The sequence below is a fragment of the Myxine glutinosa genome, unplaced genomic scaffold (genome assembly GCF_964187855.1).
Source record: "Myxine glutinosa unplaced genomic scaffold, kmMyxGlut1.1 SCAFFOLD_2622, whole genome shotgun sequence".
In the NCBI taxonomy this organism is placed as follows: Eukaryota; Metazoa; Chordata; class Myxini; order Myxiniformes; family Myxinidae; genus Myxine; species Myxine glutinosa.
Window position 1 is genome coordinate 42,501 of NW_027618716.1, and position 10,286 is coordinate 52,786.

The 10,286-nt window shown below is 43.4% G+C and overlaps 1 protein-coding gene across 2 annotated transcripts in view; it reads right to left on the bottom strand.

Annotated features, from left to right (window-relative positions):
* Positions 1 to 5,427, bottom strand: part of LOC137421720 (teashirt homolog 3-like) — a 41,773-nt gene extending 36,346 nt beyond the window's left edge. Inside the window, exons 1-2 of one of the 2 annotated variants that reach the window (XR_013621693.1) lie at positions 1,837 to 5,427; positions 1,700 to 1,750 (exon numbers count right to left, since the gene is read on the bottom strand). Coding sequence is in view for 1 of the 2 variants with exons in the window: in XM_068108041.2 (XP_067964142.2) it covers positions 1,840 to 5,409 (3,570 nt within the window). In the remaining variant the exon portion in view is untranslated. The remainder of the gene's footprint in view (positions 1 to 1,699; positions 1,751 to 1,836) is intronic. The other variant, XM_068108041.2, reaches the window with a different exon arrangement.
* Positions 5,428 to 10,286: the final 4,859 nt, after the last annotated feature.

A 10,286-nucleotide genomic window follows, 5' to 3' on the forward strand; every position in this document is an offset into this window, starting at 1 on the left:
CTCTCTATTTCATGCTCTCTCTCTCTCTCTCTCTCTTCTCTCTAAAAAGAGAGCACAGGCTGTAGCTTTGATCTGAGGAAAGTTTTTTTTTTTTAATTCATTTAGGATTGCTGAATTGGAGTCCATTTTTCGTATGCATGAGCGGGAGCGCAGAGCGGGTGACAGAGGGGCATCATCAGGGAACGGCAAATGATGGCCGAGTTGGTAATAAAAACCTCAGTGGCTTTAACAACACGATACAACCATTACAAAGAGAGGCATTTTCCCCCGTTAACCACTCCATCATCCCGGCGTGCCACGGTTGCCGAGTGCTGTTCGCTTCTCCCCGATAGCTCATTAACCCCTGGCACATTGATTCCTGGTTTTCCAAGCCAGCCATGCAAGCACCATTTAAGATTTTCATCTTGTATCTTCCCCGCTGCTCGCCGTAAATTACACAGATTGCACATTCGTCAGCGGTGTTATTTTAAAGCGCCATGTAGTATAATGCAAGGAAAGATTTAGGTCACGCTAACACCGAGTTTGTTTAATCTGTCTGGACTGCCCGTGCATCCTGGTCTTGCCAATGGCTCTGGCCACGTCCTCTCCAGAGACCCCTGTAACGTGTTTCCGAGCAATTTTTTTTAAAGAGGAGATCAAGACCAATTTGTATGCTCTTCATAATTTATGAATTTAATAAGCTGAGCAACCCTTATCAGACCAATGGAAAAGAATGATATGCAGAAAGGGGGAGGACAATCATAATTGTGACTAATACATCGCCAATGATCTCTTGAGGCCAGAGCTGAAATGATGACTTAAAATGCAATTTTAAATAGCCCTGGCTTAAGCACTGTTGTGACAGGAATGGTGTGAAGCGCACACCGAGAGATTTGGTCGCATGTCAAAGAAGTTCTGTTCTCCAGGGACTGCTGCCAGCCCAAGAGCATTGGGGCACTGGAAGAAACGGTTGAGGCCGAGATGAAAACTTGTTCGAATTTAGGGCCGTTGCCTTTTTGCCGTTTACCGTGGCACTATCAAAACTGACATGATAAGGCAGAGTCATCAACGGAGCAATCAAGGTTGGCATGGGGCCGGCTTCGCTGTCGAGCGGGCAGAGTGGATTTGGCTCAGTTAGGTTTCAACATGTGATTCATCATTCTGCCATCTTGCACACCAAAGAGCATGCAATTTGCTTCTGCCTTCATAATGTCTTCATTGGAACCTCAGATATTTATTTATTTCCCATTTATTCATACATGATTAAATCTAATTTAAATGCTCCTCTGATTCGAATGACCACTTAACCGGCCTGCCGATTAAGACTCACATGCGAATGCATGAAGCGAGCAATTTGTCTCAAAAAGGGATTGTTCTCAGAAGACACTTGTTTTGCACAGCTTCTTAAATCAGGGAGAGGAGTCAGAAATGCCTCAAATATGTTGGAGGTTTGCGAAAGGGGAAAGGGAGTTGAAAGGAGAGGCTTAATTCGGTATTTCGTTGTTTATCGCAGATTTTTTTATCAATAGAATAAATCATCATAATATAGCTGATATGCATCCCCTGCATCATAAATGGAAAGGAAACATTCAAACCATTGCTGCAAATGAAAGTGTTGATGAAATTATTGATATAAAATTCCAAGAAAAATAACAAACAGGATGAACTATCGGTCACGTTGATTAATTCAATTACAAGTGTCATTGTGGAACACGATTACCTCCGCCATGAGGCTTCAGCAAGTTGCAGCTCCATGCCTCCACCTGTAAACCTGCAAAATTTCTCTGAATCACATGACTTCGCAAAAACGTGACTGAGAAACCACAGCCACAAATTAAAAGTGAAAAAACTCCTTACTTGTTATGGCAGAGACTTCTCAATTCCACTAAAAGGTGTGGGAGTATCCTCTGAGGCCTTGGTGTGCGACTTGTTGTGGTGTAGTTTCAAGGCATTTCTGCTGGCAAAGGACCTGCTGCATAGCCGACATCGATGAGAACCACCTGTTGTGTCTGCTCCTGATGTGGGTGACACTGAGGACTTCTCAGTGTCTTCAGCAAGCGAAGGGCTCATGCATTGGCCATCTGAGCGACCAACAGCACGGGCCACATCCCTTAAGCCGAAGCCAAGATGTGTTTCAACATGGCCCACATAGGCCAAAGGTGTGCGAAATTGAAGGGCACAATCGCTACAATAGAAAATTGGCCTGCCTGTTTCCATATGTTTGAGGAATTTTGTACCTCCTGTCCGTCGCAACTGGTACTTAACATTAGCCAACCAATGGCTAATTGTGCTGGCCGAAAGACCTGTAGCTCGAGCCACCCGGAGACGCTCATGAGGAGTCAGGTCTGTGAGCACGTAGCGACCATCTGAAGCTTGTCTAAGGCTTGCCGCAAACTGGGCTTGAAGTAAAAGCAGATGGTGGGGGTTCCATGCTGACTGCCGTCCGGCTTTTCGTTTCCACGAGCCATCATGAGCAGTCGTAGTGGTTGTAGTTCCGCTATCGCAATCTGATAACTGCCTTCTGGAATCAAAGGCTTTTTCAGTGGAATTATTCCCATTCCGACTGCTCCCATTGCTGTTGCTGCTGCCAACAGTACTGGTTACTTGTGCTGCAGTAGGCTTGGGTGTCAATCGTCCAGCCAAGTTGCGTACCAGTGCAGATATGTCTGAAAGAGCATTTTCACGTACGGGTGAACCCCCAAGCATAAGTGGTGCAGAGCCACCTTCTACAACTCCACAATGCTTCTCAGCTCTGGTTTTGGTCAGATCGATTGGCTGGTCCACTGCTTCTTCAGCAATGCACTCTACAGTCATTGTGGTAGCTGTCAAGACACCCCGGTCAGCTTGGCGTGACTGTAGAGAAGCAGCAGGAAGGGTGGTCATCATGGATTTCCCAGCTGTGCCGGTACTAATCCTGTGGAGCCTACTTAGAGGATCAAGCAATGCTGGTGAGAGTGGCTTGGCAGCTTTGCCTAGATGGGCATTCATCACTGATTGTAGAGCACTCAATGGGTTTACTAATGAAGGTTCACCAAGGTGTTCCGTGATGATTGTTAAACCACCACCAAACGTTGGTGTCGACATTTGTCCTGGTGTTTCACACGTTGTCTCCATGCCATTTGTGATCATGTTGTCAAACATTGGCAGGAGGTCACAGGGGCTTTGCTGATCACTCATAGAACCAGATGGTGAATCTGAACCTTCAATTTTAACATCGGCTTCACCCAAACTTGCTCTAGTGGTAGGCACAAGAAGTTCCTGTGATTCACTTTTCACCATGTTGACAGACCTCTTCATATCACCCAAATTTCCTTGTTGCTCCACGGCACTTTCACGTCCATCGACCCCTGGCTCTCTTTTAATTTCCCGCAGCTTCACTTCATCCTCAACAGAGTTTCTTGATCGCATCTTTGTGTCTGATCGATCTCGGGTGCCCTTTGCTGTTGCTTTCTCTGTCATCTTTCTTACAAGTTCCTCCATCGCACGTACATTACTCATAAGTGGCTGCACAGGTGGTGAGGGTACAACAGGAATTTTTACACTATCTGGAGAACCTGGAGGAGAAGGAGAAATGGATGCTGCAGGTGAAGACAATTCTGATGGACTTCTACCCACTGGGCTTTGAGCACAGTCTAGTTGCATTGTTGGTAGTTTTATGGAATTGCCGAATGATTTAGACTGCACCGAGGCCTGTGAAATTGGCATTGGTAGCTGATAGGCTGCATGGATGCTGGAGTACCCACTCCAATGGGGTGAACCATTCTGGGCTTTACTGATTATGGATGCCACGGTGTTCTCCAGAGACTTCAGTATGTCCAGTCCACATTCTTGAGGCCCTTCAGAGAGGTCCTCCTCCTTCAGGTAGTCAAAATGAGACAAAAGTCCTTGTTCTTTGACCACATCAGCACTGGCCACCTCATTCTTCTCCACATCTGCCTCATTTTTTTCCTTGATCTGAGAAGGTGGTGTCTTTTTCTTGCTTCCATGAATTTTCAACGATTCTGTGATATGAGTTTCGTGAATGCTCGACCTTTTGGCGTGTTCTGATTTTGAAGATACTGTTCCGGTCACTGTCACTGACATTGGTGTTTCACCAGAAGGTGCAAGAGGTACTGACTGTATTTTATCTTCATGTGCCAGCTGTTCGTGGTTTAATGAAGTTGACCTTCGTGAAGCTGATCGAGCTAATTTCATAAAGTGTCCTGTGGCCATCATGTGAGCAGTAAGTTGTTGTAGTGAACCGTGTGAACTCCCACACTCCATGCACTTCAGTATTTGGGCTTTCTGTGTCTCAAACTGCCATGAATAACTTGTACCATTCTGGTGCACTGAGCGACCGGTGGCTGCACCCCTGCCAGGGTTGTTGTGGTTGGTATTGTTCGGGGGTGCTGCCAGTGGTGCAGCAGTGTTATCAGGCATTCCATCACTGCCCATTGACTCGGGTGAACTGCAGGACCTTTCAAATGCTTCAAAATGAAGCCGCTTCTTGACCGGTGAATAGGGTTTAGCTGAAACGGCCAACATTGGTTCACGCAGTGGTACCTTTTGATAGTGTTTGGTACGAATCATGTGCACACTTAGATCCTGCAAAGATTCAAATGCATGACCACAACACAAGCAACGGAGAACTTTTTGTGCTTCTTCCTTGTTTTCAATTTCGAGGAGTGACCGCTTCCTTGGCTTTGACCATACTTGCTTCCCACTAGCATCAGTGCCATTGGCCTGCATGCTCTCATCACGATAGTGGCCTGTCTCACTCATATGGACCGTCAGATCAACTAATCGGTCATAAGATGCACTGCAGTCTTTACAGTGGAATTTGCTGGCTCCCGTAAACACGGGGCTATACAACTTGCTGCTCTGCCGATACAATTGCACTGTACTAAACAATCCACAATTATGCTCTGCTGGAAGCAGTAATCCTGATGTCATTGATGGGTGCTGCATTGTTTTGGCCACTGCTGCTCGGTGCCAGTCAAAGTTGCTTGGGCCTGCTCCATTTGGCTGGTCCACTCGAAAGCTCCCAAGCGAATTCCAATAAGAGGTGGAAAGTAAGTTTGCATATGCAGCCTTCATCTGTGTCAGGCTGTCATCCTTTGGTGACACAGATTGCTTAGTCTCATTAACCTCTGCTTCTTCTGGGAACTTCTTGCCATGGGCTGGGGTGCTGGATCTATCATCTAGTACCTCGTTTTCATCAGAATTAACTAATTCTTCATTGCTCCTAGGAGATGTATGGTTCAAGGGACTACTCTCAGCCTCTTCCAATGGATATGGTGAAAAGGCTCCATTATCAGAGGAAGCTCTGGGAAACTCAGAAGCATCATTAGCACAGGGACTCTGTAAAGTTCCTGCAGGGTCCTCTTCCTCTTCATCATCCTCTGTTGTCACTGGGGTATCTTTACCCTCCAGCTCTGCACCCTCCTCCATGAACTCGTCATCAGCAAAATAGGCTGTGGGGTGAGAGGTGTAAAAAGTATTTTTTTAAAGTTGGAAACTGATCTAAAGTATAGTAATAATATCACAAAACATTGACTACTGTCAGTATAAAGCAAGCACATACAGGTAAATATTTCAGCCTACCATGCCTCGCCATATACCCATCATATTATCTATTTGCTTAACATAAGCAATTAACTTATGCTATCCATTTACTTACATTTTGACTTTGCAGACTTAATATTTGCATCTCATTAATATAACTGATTCTAAATTTCCAAATCTCGTTTAAACAATATGACCAAGGTAATGATGCAAAGGCCTCCTCGAAACAAAAATATCTTTGTAGTCCACATGATGTATTAAATAAGACAGTGAGCCTAACAACCCCTCTAAAAGATGTGTTGCTCCCCAATGTAGTGATTCCAACAGGCAGGGCACCAGAATGCCATCTTTTTGTTGGATTTGAACCCATTGAAGATCAATCCCATCCTTACAACTAAGATATAAACATATTACCAACCAAAGCATCCTGATGCCTGTTGTAGGATGCGCAGCCAAGAATGGAGGCAGCATAAGATGCCCTCATCTTACCCCTAGGCCCTTGCCGATGTTCGAGCTACCACGGGTGACACCTCGTAGTAACTAACGCTTGCCTCATGTCACCACCAATAGATATAGGCAATGTGGAGTGGGCAGAACATCAGAGAATGAACAGCACAGACAAGAGAGAAAAAAGTAGAGCTGTGAGCAGATCACAGGAAAGGGTGAAGGTAAAAGGGGTGTTAACATCCTGAGCTTCAGCGATGGACTGCAAGCCAGGCGTAGTCCCAGGTAAATAACTACCATTTCCCGTGATGAAGCACTCTTTCAGCTTGGGCAGCCAAGTTGCTTCCGGAGAGGAGCGGCTACAGAACGAAAGTGGCAGGGAGCCGGTCGCCATCAGCGGTGCCCCTAATGGGTGACTGGCAGTCTTATTTCTACCCGCGATTACCTCTTCTATTTGCCATTCACTCTCTGCCAATCATCTTTGATCCTTTTTGACAGGCCTGATCAAAAGCATTCATTCGATTGACTCGCCTTGGCAGAGCCTTCTGACCAGGCCCTGGATGAATGGCCAGAGCAGTAAATAAGGCGACATTATTAGTTTCTGTCCGATCATGTAGAAAAGCCAATTATAATAATGTGCAGAATGATAGTAAAATGTATGAAAAAGTATCATTGCAATTCACTACCCACAACCCCCCAATTCCCCTACAATTTCAGCCTCTTCATTTAATTTCTCCAAACACCCTTTCTCCCTTTTGTCTGAAACTCTTTATTTTTTTTCTTAAAAAGAGAAGCTTTGTCACCTTCATAGCTAATGTAGCAACACAAAAGGAGGGGGTACGGTGGGGCAACAGTGTCATCACGGCGCAGAGGTGGCAATGAATCAGGCTCCCTTAATAAATGGCGAATTTAGATAAAATAAGGCAATAGAGCGGAGTAATTCTGATGGCAAAACACAAGCCATTAAGTTTCTGCATTATCTTTTAATTTAATCTCGAATGATTTACAATCCATCAGAGCCAGACCAAACCATGTCCAATTACTCTCAGAGGTGTGATTGACAAGCGAGGTGATTTATTAGGCTAATAAAACCTGATGTGTGTGGTGCACACCGAACGTGGCGGCCCGGCAGCCGAGCAGACGACATGGGCGAGCGGCCTGGCAATTTGCTCTGAAGACACAAGTCGAAACCGGTGAAATAATCCCATCACCTCGATTCTACAAAAGGTAGATTGGTGAAAAACAACTGAAAAAAGTACTCGACAAACATTCTGCAAGGTAATGTAATTAATAGTGGATAGAAATGTGTGCCTTTGGCTTTTGATATGACGGCAGTGTCATTTGGACTCAAATGGAGTCGTTTAAGCAGGTCACATTGAAATTGACCATTGTATTTCTCAGAATGTTTCATAAACCCAAACATGCCATGAAGGAAGACATTCGGCTCGTTCATATGTGAATGCACTTAGATTATCTTCTTTTATCTGAGCTCACAAGGGATGGAGGAGGTAGGCCGAGTGATAAGGGAGGCAATGCTGGCGAAAGAGGGGATAGACGATGGGCATACTAAAAAACCTCTTGGGACGAGATCCTCACAAACATCAAAGAAGCCAGCCTCGGTGGTTCCATGGTTAGAGTGTCCCTTCTGAGTCTGGGAGGGCGTCGGTTCGACCCAATGTGACGGAGTCATACCAAAGACCTTTAAAATGGTACCTTCCTCGACCACTCAGCATTAAAAAAGGATAGAGCACGGATAAACAGCCAAAGGTTGGAAATAATCTCAATATAACCACGTAATTAGTTATTAACAATTGGAGGGATGGATGGATGTAAGTTGGAAAATAAGATACACCGATAATTATCTATAAAGCTCAGTTGACTTTTTGCTTCACCAAATAACAGCGAAACGGAGTTGAGTAAAAGGGTGAAAATTCTACAGATGCTGTGATAAATAACTACCTCTGTCGGTTTGAATGTTTGAAAGAGAATAGACGTCTGGATCAATTTTTGCATTAAATTTAAATCTTGATTTATATATATATATAAACGCGAGTTGTCTGTGTTTTTGTGTATATATATATATATATATATATATATATATATATATGTGTGTGTGTGTGTGTGTGTGTGTGTATGTATGTATGTATGTATGTATGTGTATATATATATATATATATATATATATATATATATATATATATATATATATGCACAGATAGATAGATGACTGTCCCCGAGTTGCCGTTTTGTCATGGTTTAAACCAATCATAATTCAAATAATTATTTTGCACAAATGTATTTGTAATATACTTGATGTCGCATTTTATAAACAATTGAAGTTGAAAAAAAAAAATTCCCCCAAAAATTCCAAAAAATAAAATAAAATAATTGGAATTTAAAAAAACAAAGCCCTTAGGAGATACCGACGGGAGAGATATGTGCATACCAGAAGTTTAGTACGATTTCACAAAAGTTTGAGAAAGTAGTTCAGTGACAAGACAACACAACACAAGACAACACAGGACAGACACTGCACAGATATATATATATATTTTATATATATATATATATATATATGTACTTACTTTTTCCACATACGAAATTTGCATTTATGTTTATTTAAATTATACAATGGACTACAAAATGTAAATGTTTCATGATATTTGTTATATTATATCACCTTTATCTATCAATATTGGTGAAATGAAGATTAAGTAGCTGTATGTTGAAATATGTTGAAAAAGTCAAAACTTTACATGGGGTGTACTTACTTTTTCACGTGACTGTACATACACACACACACACACACACACACACACATATATATATATATATATATATATATATATATGTATATATATATATATATATATATTTTTTTTTTTTTTTATACACACACATGTATATATACCAATTACTATGCGATTTCATACCATCAGTGGTGAACTGCCATTAAGTTAACCCATCTAGCTATGCTGTACCTTAATGGGAGCGTAAGTGCCGTCTGTTACACGACACATTATCTCTGGTATCCATTATATGGAATCGCCTGGATGCAGCCGGGAGCAACCAATGCAAATATATCTTCAGTTCTCCAGCTTTCAATGAGCACACGTAATGACGTCACTGCCATATACATACGCTCTGCCTGTCAAGCTCTCAAGAGAACCCTCCGACAGAGCAGAATTTGGTCTTAGTTCAGATACTGTCATAAGTGTATGTAAAACTCACTGTTACCGAACTGGTTTCGCCCTGTTTGGGGCTCAGCAGCGATATATAGTGTTTGTGGAGCAAGAGATCGTGTTTGTAGAGCGAGAGATCGTGTTCCTGGAGCGAGAGATCGTGTTTGTGGAGCGACATATAGTGTTTGTGGAGCAAGAGATCGAGTTCGTGGAGCGAGATATAGTTTGTGGAGCGAGAGATCGTATTTGTGGAGCGAGATATCGTGTTTGTGCAGCGAGAGATCGTGTTTGTGGAGCGAGATATAGTGATCCTGGAGCGAGATATAGTGTTTGTGGAGCGAGATATCGTGTTTGTGGAGCGAGATATAGTGTTTGTGGAGCGAGATATAGTGTTTGTGGAGCGAGATATAGTGTTCGTGGAGCGAGATATAGTGTTCGTGGAGCGAGATATAGTGTTTGTGGAGCGAGATATCGTGTTTGTGGAGTGAGATATCGTGTTTGTGGAGCGAGAGATCATGTTTGTGGAGCAGGAGATCGTGTTTGTGGAGTGAGAGATCATGTTTGTGGAGCGAGATATAGTGTTCGTGGAGCGAGATATAGTGTTCGTGGAGCGAGATATAGTGTTTGTGCAGCGAGATATCGTGTTTGGGGAGTGAGAGATCGTGTTCGTGGAGCGAGATATAGTGCTTGTGGAGCAAGATATCATGTTTGTGGAGCGAGATATAGTGTTTGTGGAGCGAGAGATCGTGTTTGTGGAGTGAGATATCATGTTCCTGGAGCGAGATATAGTGTTTGTGGAGCCAGAGATCGTGTTCATGGAGCGAGATATAGTATTTGTGGAGCGAGAGATCGTGTTCGTGGAGCGAGATATAGTATTTGTGGAGCGAGATATCATGTTTGTGGAGCGAGAGATCGTGTTCGTGGAGTGAGATATAGTGTTTGTGGAGCGAGAGATAGTGTTTGTGGAGCGAGATATCGTGTTTGTGGAGCGAGATATAGTGTTTGTGGAGCGAGAGATAGTGTTTGTGGAGCGAGAGATCGTGTTTGTGGAGCGAGATATAGTGTTTGTCGAGCGAGAGATCGTGTTCGTGGAGCGAGATATAGTGTTTGTGGAGCGAGAGATCATGTTCGTGGAGC